The sequence below is a fragment of the Anopheles cruzii genome, chromosome 2 (genome assembly GCF_943734635.1).
Source record: "Anopheles cruzii chromosome 2, idAnoCruzAS_RS32_06, whole genome shotgun sequence".
Lineage (NCBI taxonomy): Eukaryota > Metazoa > Arthropoda > Insecta > Diptera > Culicidae > Anopheles > Anopheles cruzii.
This window is the reverse complement of record NC_069144.1, coordinates 59,526,881-59,543,215: the sequence shown is the minus strand read 5'-3', so window position 1 is coordinate 59,543,215 and position 16,335 is coordinate 59,526,881. Positions and strand designations below refer to the sequence as shown.

General features: G+C 48.6%; 5 protein-coding genes and 5 non-coding genes across 10 annotated transcripts; 4 read left to right on the top strand and 6 right to left on the bottom strand.

Moving 5' to 3' along the window:
* Nucleotides 1-1,757: 1,757 nt before the first annotated feature.
* On the top strand, nt 1,758-3,001 carry LOC128267851 (CCAAT/enhancer-binding protein gamma-like). Its single transcript, XM_053004799.1, has 3 exons — nt 1,758-1,878; nt 2,186-2,279; nt 2,375-3,001. The coding sequence occupies exons 2-3, from the start codon at nt 2,205-2,207 to the stop codon at nt 2,687-2,689; spliced, it is 390 nt and encodes a 129-aa protein (XP_052860759.1). The 5' UTR covers nt 1,758-1,878; nt 2,186-2,204; the 3' UTR covers nt 2,690-3,001.
* A 2,021-nt stretch (nt 3,002-5,022) lies between these two features.
* Nucleotides 5,023-6,274, top strand: LOC128277789 (CCAAT/enhancer-binding protein gamma-like). The gene is made up of 2 exons (XM_053016314.1): nt 5,023-5,108; nt 5,204-6,274. Exons 1-2 carry the CDS (start codon nt 5,034-5,036, stop codon nt 5,516-5,518), a joined length of 390 nt encoding a protein of 129 aa, XP_052872274.1. The 5' UTR covers nt 5,023-5,033; the 3' UTR covers nt 5,519-6,274.
* On the bottom strand, nt 5,818-7,271 carry LOC128277788 (iodotyrosine deiodinase). Its single transcript, XM_053016313.1, has 2 exons — nt 6,992-7,271; nt 5,818-6,923 (listed from the first exon to the last, which is right to left on the bottom strand). The coding sequence occupies exons 1-2, from the start codon at nt 7,209-7,211 to the stop codon at nt 6,211-6,213; spliced, it is 933 nt and encodes a 310-aa protein (XP_052872273.1). The 5' UTR covers nt 7,212-7,271; the 3' UTR covers nt 5,818-6,210.
* Nucleotides 5,893-5,965, top strand: Trnar-ucg (transfer RNA arginine (anticodon UCG)). The gene has a single exon. It is a non-coding gene; the product is annotated as a tRNA-Arg (tRNA).
* A 621-nt stretch (nt 7,272-7,892) lies between the features above and the next one.
* On the bottom strand, nt 7,893-7,965 carry Trnar-ucg (transfer RNA arginine (anticodon UCG)). Its single transcript has one exon. It is a non-coding gene; the product is annotated as a tRNA-Arg (tRNA).
* Nucleotides 7,966-10,294: 2,329 nt separating this feature from the next.
* Trnar-ucg (transfer RNA arginine (anticodon UCG)) lies at nt 10,295-10,367 on the bottom strand. The gene has a single exon. It is a non-coding gene; the product is annotated as a tRNA-Arg (tRNA).
* Nucleotides 10,366-11,239, bottom strand: LOC128267832 (CCAAT/enhancer-binding protein gamma-like). Its single transcript, XM_053004777.1, has 2 exons — nt 11,154-11,239; nt 10,366-11,058 (listed from the first exon to the last, which is right to left on the bottom strand). Exons 1-2 carry the CDS (start codon nt 11,226-11,228, stop codon nt 10,744-10,746), a joined length of 390 nt encoding a protein of 129 aa, XP_052860737.1. The 5' UTR covers nt 11,229-11,239; the 3' UTR covers nt 10,366-10,743.
* A 274-nt stretch (nt 11,240-11,513) lies between these two features.
* Nucleotides 11,514-14,702, top strand: LOC128277687 (CCAAT/enhancer-binding protein zeta). The gene is made up of 3 exons (XM_053016184.1): nt 11,514-13,368; nt 13,432-13,681; nt 13,752-14,702. The coding sequence occupies exons 1-3, from the start codon at nt 11,514-11,516 to the stop codon at nt 14,644-14,646; spliced, it is 3,000 nt and encodes a 999-aa protein (XP_052872144.1). The 3' UTR covers nt 14,647-14,702.
* Nucleotides 14,703-15,075: 373 nt separating this feature from the next.
* On the bottom strand, nt 15,076-15,146 carry Trnag-gcc (transfer RNA glycine (anticodon GCC)). The gene has a single exon. It is a non-coding gene; the product is annotated as a tRNA-Gly (tRNA).
* A 376-nt stretch (nt 15,147-15,522) lies between these two features.
* On the bottom strand, nt 15,523-15,593 carry Trnag-gcc (transfer RNA glycine (anticodon GCC)). The gene has a single exon. It is a non-coding gene; the product is annotated as a tRNA-Gly (tRNA).
* Nucleotides 15,594-16,335: the final 742 nt, after the last annotated feature.

Genomic DNA, 16,335 nt, shown 5'->3' with positions numbered 1-16,335 from the left:
TTGAAGTCAGCATCGCTCACTCACTCACTGCCCGCAAAACTTCAGGTAGCGAGCGGTGTGTGAGTGAGCCCGTACTATTATATTTCACCAGCCTGCTGCGCGTATTTGTCGGGCCTTTTTTCCTGCACCGCTCCGAGTGTGCGTGCTTTCTGATATGATCGACGGACGGAGCAATCATCGGTCCCGTCGAGACGAGCAGCATTCTCGTTGCAGCGAACAAATTATCATGCGTAGCGGAAAAGTTTTACTCCGCTTGTTTACCTTACTACTGCGCGCTCTTCCTACCTCGTCCCGTATTGCACCAGCACTTTTCACCGACCGCCACAAAACACGGCGGTGCGCACCGCGGAACGGCGGTTGACACACCAAAAAGGAAAAGTGAAACGGATAGCGACGGTCAACTTCACCGCTAGGGCTTCAAAAACAGCCAGAGTCGTAAAAAAGATTTGGCCACGTAAATCACTGCCGGCCGCCGTAGAGAGCTGGCTTCCGTGTGGCTGAATTACTGCACATTTTTCATTTTGGCCACCGGAAACCGAAAAGCTTGGAACCGATTTTTTTCATTCACGCAACTTTTTATACGTTTACAGGCCCCGCGTCGCCGGAAGGGGAGGGCCGTAAAACAAAGCCAATTGGATTAAAAATAGCGAACCGACGGGGGGACACCATTCTACGGAGGAAGCTGTACTTTTACTGCTCCGACTAAACTATTCTGTTCCGACCGAAAGTGGGGACATCACTTTCATTTGCAGCAATTGCGTGCAATCGATTTCCCATCGGACACACCATGGTGCCCGGGACAAACTTATTCACCAACACGCGTTTCGACACGTTTCGACACGTTCGAGCTTTACAATTCACAATAATCACCGGCACAAAGTGCTAGAGTATTCTCTTCCGAACAAGACGATCTTGGAAAGCGTAGCCGCGTACGCTCACAGAAAAAACGGATTACGGAGCACCACACAAGTTGATTCGTTACTTCGCGTACCAATTATCTTTTCCTTCACGTCACGCGCGACCAAAACAGCCACTTTCGAAGGAACGATTCCCAGTTAACGGAGGAAAACACAGCAAAGTAAAGGATAAACGGCTAGCTAGCTGCCTGTAACTCTGCTGTTGCTGTGGCCGAACCAAAGCACAGTCCGCCGTCCAAGATGGCGTTTATGATCTGCTTTGACACCTCACTCACGGCGCGACGCAGTGTAACTGTATAGGAGTGCAGCGAAAACTCCTGTTTTTCGCTCTCGCCTCTTTCGGCCGCCGCGATTGCACGGCTCTTTCAATCTCTAGCTTGCTTTGTCCTTCGGTAAGAGTTTTCTTCTCCGTTTTTTCCCCACAAGACACGACGATCTCTTTCGTGCCGTCCAACAGTCAGTATTTGTCAGTGTGTGCGGTGCCCTCATTTCCACCTTTTTGCCTTCTTCACAAGCTTCACAACACCGTCGCACGGTTATTTGGTTCGGCCACGGATAAAATTCAGCGTCAGATTGAACGATTGAACGTACCAGCGAAAATCCTCCCAGCACGGGCTTTAGCACCAATTGTAGAAGAAAACGCTTTGAACAGATCTAGGCAACGAACGCACGCACGCTACACGCACACTCACTCACGCTCGTCGCTGTTTCACTGTCAGTGCTAGCCACTAGCCAGAAATTTAGCGCCGCTTCCTTTTGTGCTATTATTCTATATTATCGGTGCAGCGTGCAGTAGATGAATGATTTCTCGTGAAATATCCCAAAATGGATAGGGGATTTTGGAACACAACACGAAAAATGCACCGAAACCGAAAGAAACGTTTAAACACTTGGTTCACAGCGTCCGGCGTTTGACAGCGACAGTGCGATCGGACGAACTGTCAACGCGGACACGAGGACTGTGAGTGCCTACCGGTGATGGTGTTGTGGCAGCAAATGGCCTAACGTTTGTTTTGTAGCGCATTGTTGTTGTTAAAAGCTGTCGTAGTTTATTTCAGTTATAGTTCCCAATTTACGTAGGTTTTGCTCCATTACTTTGTTATCTCATGAATAATAGAATCACACCGTTAAAGTATTGAAGCACTGTATTCTTCTGTGTTATCATCGGTCACTAGGATCACGGGATTGGTTTTCGATAACAACAAACTCATCGTGTTGTGTTTACAAATATTGTCCCACATTCCCGTAACCGCTCGTAATTTCCGTAGCAAAAACGAAAAGCACAGGATGCCGAAAAGAAAGGATGCGGCAACGGATGAAGAGGACGATGAGTATCGTAAAAAGCGCGATAGGAATAATCAGGTAAAACAAATTATTCGAGCTATGGTAACGAGTGGTCAGCATTTCATCATCTTCTCAAACGCAAATCTCTCATCCGGCGTATGATTCTTTTGCAGGCCGTAAAACGGAGCCGAGTGAAGTCGAAAATGAAAACGGAAGAAACACAGCAGCGGGTGAACGAGTTGCGGGTGAAGAACCAAGTGCTGGAGGACAAAATAGACACCCAGAGGAAGGAGCTTAAGTTTTTGAAGGAGCTCTTCCTCACTCAGGCGCAGGCAAAGGCCGACAAATTGACTGGCGTTAATTTGAACGAATTGTTGCAATGTTCGGACGAGGAGGAAGGAAGCGAAAGGGAGACCAGTACCAGCAAGCGTTCCAAGGATTCGTCCAAAGGCGAAAGCAGTGGCTCGAGGAAGAGATCCAAACGGTGAACACGGAGAGAGAACCGGATACATCCGCCAGCGATAGGTTAAACCTCTAGAATCTGTTTCATATAGCGCGCAGTAGAAGCTCACAATTGTTTCTGAAAACATGCTTTGCGCCATTCTGGGTCAATGGACAGTTTTCCGATAACATATGTTTTACAATATGATAAAACACATATGTTTTACCCTTTATGTTATGTGTGGTATGCCACAAAAAGTACTTTTATCCAATAATGACAAAAAAAAGTTAAACAAAGGTAGTCTTTGAGGATCATTATGCCATTATCGCGCGAGGTTTAAAGTCAGAATCAAATTCAATGGGTCATGGTTTACACTTTTAGACGAGCATTCTCGTTGCAACGAACAAATTATCATGCGTAGCGGAAAAGTTTTACTCCGCTTGTTTACCTTACTACTGCGCGCTCTTCCTACCTCGTCCCGTATTGCACAGCACTTTTCACCGAGCGCCACAAAACACGGAGGCGCGCACCGCGGAACGGCGGTTGACACGCCAAAAAGGAAAAGTGAAACGGATAGCGACGGTCAACTTCACCGCCGCTAGGGCTTCAAAAACAGCCAGAGTCGTAAAAAAGATTTGGCCACGTAAATCACTGCCGGCCGCCGTAGAGAGCTGGCTTCCGTGTGGCTGAATTACTGCACATTTTTCATTTTGGCCACCGGAAACCGAAAAGCTTGGACCGATTTTTTTCATTCACGCAACTTTTTATACGTTTACAGGTCCCGCGTCGCCGGAAGGGGAGGGCCGTAAAACAAAGCCAATTGGATTAAAAATAGCGAACCGACGGGGGGACACCATTCTACGGAGGAAGCTGTACTTTTACTGCTCCGACTAAACTATTCTGTTCCGACCGAAAGTGGGCACATCACTTTCATTTGGAGCAATTGCGTGCAATCGATTTCCCATCGGACACACCATTGTGCCCGGGACAAACTTATTCTCCAACACGCGTTTCGACACGTTTCGACACGTTCGAGCTTTACAATTCACAATAATCACCGGCACAAAGTGCTAGAGTATTCTCTTCCGAACAAGACGATCTTGGAAAGCGTAGCCGCGTACGCTCACAGAAAAAACGGATTACGGAGCACCACACAAGTTGATTCGTTACTTCGCGTACCAATTATCTTCTCCTTCACGGCACGCGCGACCAAAACAGCCACTTTCGAAGGAACGATTCCCAGTTAACGGAGGAAAACACACCAAAGTAAAGGATAAACGGCTAGCTAGCTGCCTGTAACTCTGCTGTTGCTGTGGCCGAACCGAAGCACAGTCCGCCGTCCAAGATGGCGTTTATGATCTGCTTTGACACCTCACTCACGGCGCGACGCAGTGTAACTGTATAGGAGTGCAGCGAAAACTCCTGTTTTTCGCTCTCGCCTCTTTCGGCCGCCGCGATTGCACGGCTCCTTCACTCTCTAGCTTGCTTTGTCCTTCGGTAAGAGTTTTCTTCTCCGTTTTTTCCCCACAAGACACGACGATCTCTTTCGTGCCGTCCAACAGTCAGTATTTGTCAGTGTGTGCGGTGCCCTCATTTCCACCTTTTTGCCTTCTTCACAAGCTTCACAACACCGTCGCACGGTTATTTGGTTCGGCCACGGATAAAATTCAGCGTCAGATTGAACGATTGAACGTACCAGCGAAAATCCTCCCAGCACGGGCTTTAGCACCAATTGTAGAAGAAAACGCTTTGAACAGATCTAGGCAACGAACGCACGCACGCTACACGCACACTCACTCACACTCGTCGCTGTTTCACTGTCAGTGCTAACACTAGCCAGAAATTTAGCGCCGCTTCCTTTTGTGCTATTATTCTATACTATCGGTGCAGCGTGCAGTAGATGAATGATTTCTCGTGAAATATCCCAAAATGGATAGGGGATTTTGGAACACAACACGAAAAATGCACCGAAACCGAAAGAAACGTTTAAACACTTGGTTCACAGCGTCCGGCGTTTGACAGCGACAGTGCGATCGGACGAACTGTCAACGCGGACACGAGGACTGTGAGTGCCTACCGGTGATGGTGTTTGTGGCAGCAAATGGCCTAACGTTTGTTTGTAGCGCATTGTTGTTGTTAAAAGCTGTCGTAGTTTATTTAAGTTATAGTTCCCAATTTACGTAGGTTTTGCTCCATTACTTTCTTATCTCATGAATAATAGAATCACACCGTTAAAGTATTGAAGCACTGCATTCTTCTGAGTTATCATCGGTCACTAGGATCACAGGATCGCTTTTCGATAACAACAAACTCATCGTGTTGTGTTTACAAATATTGTCCCACATTCCCGTAACCGCTCGTAATTTCCGTAGCAAAACGAAAAGCACAGGATGCCGAAAAGAAAGGATGCGGCAACGGATGAAGAGGACGATGAGTATCGTAAAAAGCGTGATCGGAATAATCAGGTAAAACAAATTATTCGAGCTATGGTAACGAGTGGTCAGCATTTCATCATCTTCTCAAACGCAAATCTCTCATCCGGCGTATGATTCTTTTCCAGGCCGTAAAACGGAGCCGAGTGAAATCGAAAATGAAAACGGAAGAAACACAGCAGCGGGTGAACGAGTTGCGGGTGAAGAACCAAGTGCTGGAGGACAAAATAGACACCCAGAGGAAGGAGCTTAAGTTTTTGAAGGAGCTCTTCCTCACTCAGGCGCAGGCAAAGGCCGACAAATTGACTGGCGTTAATTTGAACGAATTGTTGCAATGTTCGGACGAGGAGGAAGGAAGCGAAAGGGAGACCAGTACCAGCAAGCGTTCCAAGGATTCGTCCAAAGGCGAAAGCAGTGGCTCGAGGAAGAGATCCAAACGGTGAACAGAGAGAGAGAACCGGATACATCCGCCAGCGATAGGTTAAACCTTTAGAATCTGTTTCATATAGCGCGCAGTAGAAGCTCACAATTGTTTCTGAAAACATGCTTTGCGCCATTCTGGGTCAATGGACAGTTTTCCGATAAAAAAAGGGTAAAACACATACCACAAAAAGTACTTTTATCCAATAATGACAAAAAAAGTTAAACAAAGGTAGTCTTTGAGGATCATTTTGCCATTATCGCGCGAGGTTTAAAGTCAGAATCAAATTCAATGGGTCATGGTTTAACACTTTTGGTTTCTATTGTAGCATTGTGAATCTAAGACTTAAAAGAACACAGAATATATAATTACATTTTAGCATCCAGTCTTCACACCGGCCGTGTGGCCTAATGGAGAAGGCGTCGGACTTCGGATCCGAAGATTGCAGGTTCGAGTCCTGTCACGGTCGCGCTCGATAGAACTTCTTTTTTTGTTCATTTCTGCACATGTTTTTGCCACTTTCTTCATCGTTTATTGTTTTTAAAATAGACTCTGTTATCTACGTATTGATAAGAATATTAACTGATCCCCTGTTATGTATGAGACATTATATCACCTCCCCGCACCAAATATAGCACGTGTTAATAGCGTTCATTTATCAAAAGCCGACCCGTTTTCGGCGCAGAATCTCCGCGGGTTAATCTCTTTCCATGCTCAGTAACGCGCAATGATAGCGTCCAGCGGTTTACGGTGCAAATCTGGGACCGTGCAATCTTCCGCCGGGTATCCGACCGGTAGGAGGACAAGGAGCTTTTCGTTGGGTGGCCGCTCGAGCAGATTGCGAAGGGCTGGCCCACAGTTAAGGGGTGTGGTGATAAGAGAGCTCAACCCGGCGCTCTGGAGAGCACACAGCAGAATGCCGGTAGCGATCGAGGTCGATATTTCGTTGTAATAATGCTGCTTCCTTGTGCCGTCTTCCTTGTAGCCATACGTCTGCTTGAACACCAGTATCAGGAACGGAGCATCCGTGAGGTATTCCTTAATGTGGTTTGTTTTAATTGGCCGCAGATCCGTGACCCACTGCTTGGCCATTCGCTGCGTGTAGTTGATTAGCTCTTCCGATTCGATAATTTCTCGCACACTGTCCTTCATCGACCGGTCCGATACCAGACAGAAAGTCCACGGTTCCGTGTGCGCTCCGCTCGGTCCAGTCCCCGCCGCTAAAATGCACCGCTCCACGACCTTCCGATCAACGGGGCGTTGGCTAAACTTGCGTACACTACGACGATCGTTTACGATTGCGTAAAACCGTTCAGCAGCTTCGCAAGGATCGTCGGCCAATGTCACGGTGGCTCCGCCGTAAGAGATGTGCGGTTTCTCTGCCAATGCTGGCAGCGGATCGAACTCTTCGTCGTGCGGTTCTAGTTCTGCAACGGAGAAACAACGGTTATCACACTGATACTGTCCACTGAGGGGGGTTGCTGTGGCTTCTTACCTCCCACATACTCGATACCGTCCAGCTTCGCTTCCTTGCCATCCGATGAAACCTCGTTTGGAAGGATGCGGATTTTCTTCTTGCTTCCATACCGATGCTTATCGTACAGCGAAATGGCCAGGTAAAGACCCACCAGCACGGGAAAGATGTAGTTCCAATAATTGACCAGTGCCGAACTGCTGAGCAGTTTATCGAACAAATCTTCCAGATACGACGCCATCGTTGTGCGAACGAGGTTTTTGCTATCGATCTCCGCGGGCGCAAAGTAATGGTTTACGCTGTTTGCCTCCTAAACACCGACTGCTCGGAACGCAGGCGCCTCCATTGAGCCATTGAGCCGACCGCGGCTTGATTACTCACCCATTATCATTACTCGCTGGTCTTCTCCCTTGCCCCTGGTTGGCTCTCCCCCCTACAACCGTTATTTCAGCTGGCTTATCTTGCTTTTTCACTTTGCCTGCCTTCCATCGGCAACCAGCGTCAGTACTTCGTTTCCATGTCTCTAGGACAAGGCCACACCAGAAGCGCGCAACTGCAACTCTCAACGAAAATAATAGGCATTAGGTGCATCAGTGATGTGGTTTTTAATAGCAGGGGGGTCGCGTTTTACGACAAAGGCTGCTGCACCGGCTAAGAAATTCTCATTCTGGAGCTCATGTGTTGCATTTGTGGTGCCATTGGTGCTCCGATCAGAAAAATAGAACCGATCAGAGAGAATGTAGGACAGGCCCACGCGGAAGGGTATCGAGTATCATCAGAACAATAGGTGCACTTTTGAGCATTTTGAAACGAGACGGAAAGTGTTGGTTATATAACCAACACAATCTATCTATTTTAAAGACAATAAACGATGAAGAAAGTGGCAAAAACATGCGAAGTGAAAAAAAGGAGTTCTATCGAGCGACCGTGACAGGACTCGAACCTGCAATCTTCGGATCCGAAGTCCGACGCCTTCTCCATTAGGCCACACGGCCGATGTTAATGGAGGGGCGAAACATAAGAAACTAAAACCAAGTGCCAAAACCAAAACTTGTACCGCATCGAAAGAATTTATGGCAGGAGCATACGATAGAACACCGATAGAGTAGCCGAGGTAACGAATATGTTTCCTCATCAAGCGTCAGACATAAATATGATCGATGATGTCGATGATGAGCAAAACTATTTTTCACAACGTTCACATAGGGTGGATATAACTTGACGGAAATGGCTCAACCACAGTTCGATATGCTGAAAACCATACTGTGCAAAATGAAATTTCCGCATGAACGGAATCCCGGGGAACTCCATAAAACCATTTCCATGTGGCCGCCAGAGACATGGGCATATGTTATGGACGTAGCGGGCATGTCACGGCCAGGCAGTTGTCTCAAACTTATATTAGCATTTGGGTTTTACATTAGCATCGCAGCGGTAAGTACGCGTCTAAACAACGCGTCTTGTTTGGGGAGCCATCTTGTCAGCGACGACGATGGGTGGGTTTCAATCGTTTTTAATTAAGCACTGTTTCAGTTTGTTTGGCACCAAGAAGAACATTCTTAGGCCTAAGCTACAACTTTAGGCAGCTCTCCCTGAACAATGGGTTCGACGGGGCCTTTTTCTGGTTAATAGGTAATCCGATGAATGCATTCGGAATAACGCGCATCGGCGGAATAATCTTTCTCAAAAACGAGACTGCCTTCAGCCATCAGCGCCTCGAAAGCCGCCACGAGATAACGGTGGATAACTACAGCGCGACCATAGGGGTACGCTTGCTAAAAAATCCCGATGCGCGGTACTGCGGCATTCCAGTCACCGGAGATGACTTTTGTGCCTTCTGCAAAGTCAATTATCAGAAATTCAAGTGATTGAATGTTGGAAGCTCCAACACTTCTTTTTTTTTGCGCTACAACCGCTGAGCAGTCTTGGCCTGCATCAGAGAAGACAATGTTAATCTCTGGTGCTCTTTCTAAACATTTAATTTTTTACGGGCGGGATTGTTAGCCCCGCGCCAACCCCCTGTCACGCCGGTATCGGGTATCGAAACCATGGCCGGTTGAGTGACAACCGATCCCCGGATTCGAACCCAGGCCAGCTGCGCTGACAGCGAAGAGCGTTACCGACTGCTCTATCAGCGGGGTAAACACAACATCCATAAATACTGTCGAACCAAAGAAAAATACGAAGGACGCATTTTGCACAGTGCTGTCGATACCAGACATCACCAACGATAAAGATTGATTCTTTTGATTCAGGATGCGCAATACACCTTACCAATAATAAAACGGCGCTCAATGAATAAACTCAATAATGAATAAACAGAATCGCAGAATAGTCACCCAACAGCAAAGAAGTGTCGAAAGAAGTAATTATTTCACGACCGGTGACAACGCCGGTCCAGGTATGCAAAGAAAGAACCAAAGAACCACAGCTTGGAGTAATATTAACATCGAATGTTAGGGAAAATATCGATACGGAAGAGTTCACCACTCGCAGGCAATTTATCAAAATGGTTTATGGAAACGGATGCAGAAACTTCCAGAACACTCAAAAAAGGGGACCAATGTGCGTTTTGGGACAACATAGCATAGCTGCTTGCGAGTGCATGTGTGCGCGTGTGTGCGTGCCTGTTGACTCCTTTCACTTTCTTCTGCGTTTCCTCAGCCGCCAGACATAAAAATCAGTCCTCTCAGGTTTCAGGTTTGGTTCCACTACAAATGTGCCTTAAAAAAAAAGTTGAGGGTGAATAGAATTGATGAAAGAATCTGCAACGTACCATCACCGGAAACCTTCGAAAACAACCCATAGCCAACTTCACTTCTACTGTGAGACTCAATTATCAGAAATTCAAATGATTGTTGGAGCTTCAACACAACATCCGTAACATACACAAAACATAGGCAGCATTTAAACAATTCAACGGTTCGGTAACTACGATATTTTCACTGATTTGTCACATTTTAACATTGAGTACTGTCCACTCACTTACTTCCCTTAACTCACCGTTACACTTTTTAAGAATGTAGCCGCTTGCACTTGCTTAATGTATGGATAGTATGGTAAACCACTGGACGCTATCATTGCGCGTTACTGAGCATGGAAAGAGATTAACCCGCGGAGATTCTGCGCCGAAAACGTGTCGGCTTTTGATAAATGAAGGCTATTAACACGTGCTATATTTGGTGCGGGGAGGTGATATAATGTCTCATACATAACAGGGGAACAGTTAATATTCTTATCAATAACAGAGTCTATTTTAAAAACAATAAACGACGAAGAAAGTGGCAAAAACATGCGTAGAAGTAAAAAAGATATTCTATCGAGCGACCGTGACAGGACTCGAACCTGCAATCTTCGGATCCGAAGTCCGACGCCTTCTCCATTAGGCCACACGGCCGGTGTGAAGACTGGATGCTAAAATGTAATTATATATTCTGTGTTCTTTTCTGTCTTAGATTCACAATGCTACAACAGAAACCAAAAGTGATAAACCATGACCCATTGAATTTGATTCTGACTTTAAACCTCGCGCGATAATGGCATAATGATCCTCAAAGACTACCTTTGTTTAACTTTTTTTGTCATTATTGGATAAAAGTACTTTTTGTGGTATGTGTTTTACCCTTTTTTTATCGGAAAACTGTCCATTGACCCAGAATGGCGCAAAGCATGTTTTCAGAAACAATTGTGAGCTTCTACTGCGCGCTATATGAAACAGATTCTAGAGGTTTAACCTATCGCTGGCGGATGTATCCGGTTCTCTCTCTCTGTGTTCACCGTTTGGATCTCTTCCTCGAGCCACTGCTTTCGCCTTTGGACGAATCCTTGGAACGCTTGCTGGTACTGGTCTCCCTTTCGCTTCCTTCCTCCTCGTCCGAACATTGCAACAATTCGTTCAAATTAACGCCAGTCAATTTGTCGGCCTTTGCCTGCGCCTGAGTGAGGAAGAGCTCCTTCAAAAACTTAAGCTCCTTCCTCTGGGTATCTATTTTGTCCTCCAGCACTTGGTTCTTCACCCGCAACTCGTTCACCCGCTGCTGTGTTTCTTCCGTTTTCATTTTCGACTTCACTCGGCTCCGTTTTACGGCCTGGAAAAGAATCATACGCCGGATGAGAGATTTGCGTTTGAGAAGATGATGAAATGCTGACCAATCGTTACCATAGCTCGAATCACTTGTTTTACCTGGTTATTCCGATCACGCTTTTTACGATACTCATCGTCCTCTTCATCCGTTGCCGCATCCTTTCTTTTCGGCATCCTGTGCTTTTCGTTTTTGCTACGGAAATTACGAGCGGTTACGGGAATGTGGGACAATATTTGTAAACACAACACGATGAGTTTGTTGTCATCGAAAACCAATCCCGTGATCCTAGTGAGCGATGATAACACAGAAGAATACAGTGCTTCAATAATTTAACGTGGAGCACCATCACCGATAGGCACTCGCTGTCAAACGCGGCGAAACGCACATGCTGCACCGAAATACGGTAAACATCCAAAGGCTGATTCCTTTCTTCGTTAACAGACAAAACCGGCAGCAGCATGGTCACCGATGGCAGTAAGGTAAAAAAGAAAGATGCCAGGAAACGCTACTTTGAGCAACCGAACGCTGAGAACGGGAAACAGGAACCGGGCGTCCAAAAGCCGAAGAAGATTGTCTTTGGCGACGATGGTCAACAGCGCGAGGTACCGGTACCGGATGCAGGCGATCCAGCACAACCGACGACCGGCCAGAAACGGAAGTTCCAGCGCAAAGGCAGCAGCCTCACACTGCCCGGGGACGATGATGAACCGGTGAAACGGTGGTACGACCATTACGATGGGTACAATACGGTCGGCGAGGTGGTCGAGATGAAAGATGCCGAAATAGAGGAACTGCGCAAGCTGTGCAAGGCGGCGTTCGAAGCCGAGTGTCGGATACGCACGAAAGACAACCCGTCCGATGCCCGATGGCTGCAGAGTGCAATGGAGAAGGGCACGTCGCGCGATCGCGCCAGTTCTGCGGCGCTGCTGGTGCAATCGAACCCGTTCTGCAATCTGGACGCCCTCGAGACGGTGATCGCGATGGTGAAACCGTCGAACAAGGGCCACCAGAGTGTGGTGGAGGTGGTGACGGAGTTGATGCTGAAATCGCTGATGCCGGCATCGCGCAAACTGATAGCGATTCCGCTGCGTGGAGCCGATTGGCGCAATGTGCAGCGCCAGGAGCTTCCGAAGACGGTCCGCGATCCGCTGCTCGCTCACTGGCACTTTGAGGATCGGCTGCGTGAGCTGTACTTTAACTTTCTCACCAACCTTTCGGTGGTGCTACACTCGGGCCAGGAGGACAGCAAGTGCAAGACGATCGTGTACACGGCACGGCTCTTTGCGGACGTCCCGGAAAAGGAAGCCTTTCTGCTGACCGTACTGACGAACAAACTCGGTGACCCGTCCAGGCCGGTGGCCGTGAAGGCACTTTACCACCTGCAACAGGTCGTCCGCAAGCACAGTGCCATGGCGTCAATCGTGGCCACGGAAACGGAGAAGCTGCTGTTCCGCAACAATGTATCGTCCATGGCACAGCACTACGGCCTGTCGTTTCTATCGTCGATCGCTCCGTACGGTGACTTTGCCACGTGCCAGAAGCTGATCAACATTTGCTTCGCGTTCTTCAAGATCCTCACCGAACGTGGGGAGATCAATTCTCGCACCATGCAGGCGATCCTCGCCTGTCTCCGTAAAGCGATCGGTTCGGTCAAGCGGGACGTGGCCGTAGCGGATATCGTCCAACCGGAGCTACTGAACGTCATCTACCGGATGGTGCACCTGGCCGACATAGCCATCGGCTGTCAGGGGCTATCGTTGTTGCTGGAAGTGACGGAGCGGCCGGGTCGCGAGCAGAACCGCTTCTACAACACACTCTACCGGAAGCTGCTGGATCCGCAGCTTGCCTCGGTTGGACCGCGTATCTCGACCGTGTTCTTCTACATTTTACACCGTGCCCTGCAGAACGATCCGATTCCGGATCGGGCACTAGCCTTCATCAAGCGATTGCTGCAGGTTTCGTACTACTTTCCGCCGGCGCGTGTCTGCGGCACGCTCATCGTCATCAGCAAGGTTCTGCGGAAGCGTAGACAACTGCTGCAGCCAGATTTGCCACTAGCACCACCGGCACCTGCGCTGAATGACGAGGAACCGGACAACCAGGGACCGATTCTGGCACCCGACGACGACGGTGAAGAAGAGGAGGATAAGAAGCCGACAAAGAAACCCGGTCCCGGTCCCGTGCTCCGTTACGACGCTTTCCATCGAGTGTCCGAGTTCGCGGGGGCCAAGTTCACGCTCCGATACGAGCTGGTCCGCTATCTGGACTACTTCCATCCGACGGTGCAAAAGTTTGCCGAATGCATTCTCACCAGTAAGTCGTCGCCGTCGGTCGCGGTCCGTTTGTGAGAACTAACCAATCCGCGCCCCTTTGCAGATGCTCCCCTGAGCTACTACGGTGATCCGTTGCGTGACTTTTCGCTCGGACACTTTCTGGATCGGTTCGCGTTTAAGAACCCGAAGAAACTGAAAACGACCACGGACGCCAACGGGGTGGAAGTGGCCCGACCGCGGCCCCTGGGTGTGGCACAGCGTAAGAGCGACTACGTGCCGAAAGGTTCCCGTGCCCTGGCCGTGGAGGAACTCACGAAGGAACGGTGCACCGAGGACGAGCAGTACATCTTCCAGTAAGTGGCCCTAGGATCGTAGTTGTCCCGCAGACCCAGCATAACTGTAACCTCCTTGTCCCCTTTGCAGATTCTTGGAAAGGAAACGAGAACGCTCGCGGCGCGCGGTGGAGCGCAAGAAGGCCCTGGCGAAGGATGATGAAGGGGCCGAGGATGACGAGGAGGAAGAGTCCGATGTCGATTCGCTCGACGATGACGACTTCGATGCCTATCTCGATCGGTTGGGTGTTCCGGGCGGTCGCGACGATAGTGCAAACGTCGACAAGTCCGAGCTGGACTTTATGACCGAGCTCGAGCAGGACCGGGAACAGAAGGCTAACCGGCGCAAACGGGGTAAGAAGGACGATCCGGAGGACGACGACGACGACGGCGATGACGTGGCCCTGGACGATTGGGTGGATGTGGAGGGCGATGAGGATGATGAGGGTGGAGAGGAGAGCGGAGAGGAATATTCCGGCGGCGAGGATGGCGCGGATGATGGTGAATTTAGTGACGGTGGCAGCATTTCACTGGACGAAGACGAGGACTTCGCTGACGGCGATGACGACGAGGAGAGCGAGGAGGAGGGTGAGCAGGAAATGTCCGAGGACGAAGAAGAACCGGTGGCGAAGAAGAAAAAGAGAGCCCCCAAAGCACTTAGCGATCGTGACTTTGCGCGCAAACTCAAGTCGACCGACATGAACTCACTGTTTGCGGCGGCGGACGACTTTTCGGAGCTTCTCGAGGGCAACGTTGGGCTGGCGGAGGGCAAAGGATCCGGCAAGAAGGGTGGCGGCGGCAAGCAACGCAAGCAGGATCAGTTCGTTCACGGAACGGACATGGAAGTGTTCAATCAGGACGGCTCGTCGGTCAAACAGTTGGCATGGGAACAGTCGCGGCTTAGCGATCAGAGGGCTCACGGGCCGGACAAGTTCCGGAAGCGAATGGGACCGGGCAAGAGTTTCGGTGGCAAAAAACGAAAGTAGAATTGTTGTGGAAAGTATATTTTGTTGTTGCGTAAAACAAAAATGCGAAAAACCTAAATAAAATAATCAGAAGCAATTAATTTGTGGTGCCTTTTGTCAAGGGTTGCTGTGAAGGGTTTAAATGCATGTATGTTTGCAGCAGCTGCCGACAGATGTCGCACGAGCGTTCGCGGCCTCTGGTGGCCGGGGCGTGTACCACAGCCGTTCGATCGAGCTACCTTCTCTGATTTCTCCGATCATGCTCGCCTATTACTATTTGCCGACTTGTGCGACACAGGTTGTGACGGCTCTTTTTCGGTCAATTTGTTTCGTTTCTTTGACGGAAATAGTTATTTGTTTTTGATGGCCACAATAATGAAAAAACAACCCTTTAGTGATGATGGCATCTTCCGAGCAGTGTCGTAGTGGTTAGCAAAAAGAAGTTGCCATTGCATCGGCCGGGAATCGAACCCGGGCCGCCCGCGTGGCAGGCGAGCATTCTACCACTGAACCACCGATGCGTGTTCTGTGTGGCACATCCTATAACACTTTTGTTGTTTGAGACCAAAACATAGGATCTCTTTCGTGTAGAATTGCTCTCTGTTTGATAATTTCTGCAGGTTTCTTTCTTTTCGGTAAATCAAATCTAAACCACAGCGACAGCTGACCGATCGAGCTACCTTCGCCGATCATGCTCGCCTATTACTATTTGCCGTTTGTCTGACTCAGTTTGTGACGAATTGTTTCGCTCCCGCACACATTTTTTCAGTCAAGTACTTTCGTTTCTATGACGGGGATAGTTATTTGTATTTGAAGGTCACAATAATGAAAAAACATCCCTTTAGAGATGATTTTCCAGGCAGTGTTGTAGTTGTTAAGCAAAAAAAGAAATTCGATTGCATCGGCCGGGAATCGAACCCGGGCCGCCCGCGTGGCAGGCGAGCATTCTACCACTGAACCACCGATGCGTGTTGTGCATAGTACATCCTATTACACTTTTGATCCTTGAGACCCAAACTAAGGATCGCTCTCATGCAAAATTGCTCTCCGTTCATCAGTTTTCAGTTTCAGTTTTCTTTCTTTTCGGCGAATAAAATCTAAACCACACAGCCGCCATTCATTAATATGTGTCTTCATGCTTTCATTTATTGATTGATGCCTATAAGAAATGGTTAAGTAATCGATCGATCGATCATGCCGGATCATCCGTGCGCGAATACACTTTTTCCGCCAGTCAGTTTTGCGCCGCTTTTGCACACACACGTTAGGCATACACACACTCCTCTTGTCGCCTGTTGCCGTCGGTTTTTTTCTGTTTGTTTCCTACGCGAATCAAATCCCGATTGTTTCGTTTCGGTGTCCGTTTATATCTGGATACTTGTTTTAAATTTTACTCCCTTTTGGTTGTTAGTCTGTTGTTTTCCGCGTTTTGTTTGTTCCCCGTTTCCGTTTCCGGCGCACACCGACCGCAGCTACAAACCCTGTTTGGTCTCGCACCTTGCGCCTGCGGCTTCCCTCCCGAAAATGCTGAGAGCGCGTCGTTCGTGTGGATTCTAAATCGAAATCGAACAGCGGCTAAACCACCAGCGCTGGCTGGCCGGCCACTGTCGTGTGTTTTGTTGCTGTATATTTACGTTAATGTCTAGTTTTGATTGAAATATTATTGTTTGAATGAGATTTACCGTGTTGTTCGTTCGCGTGCGCCGTTTC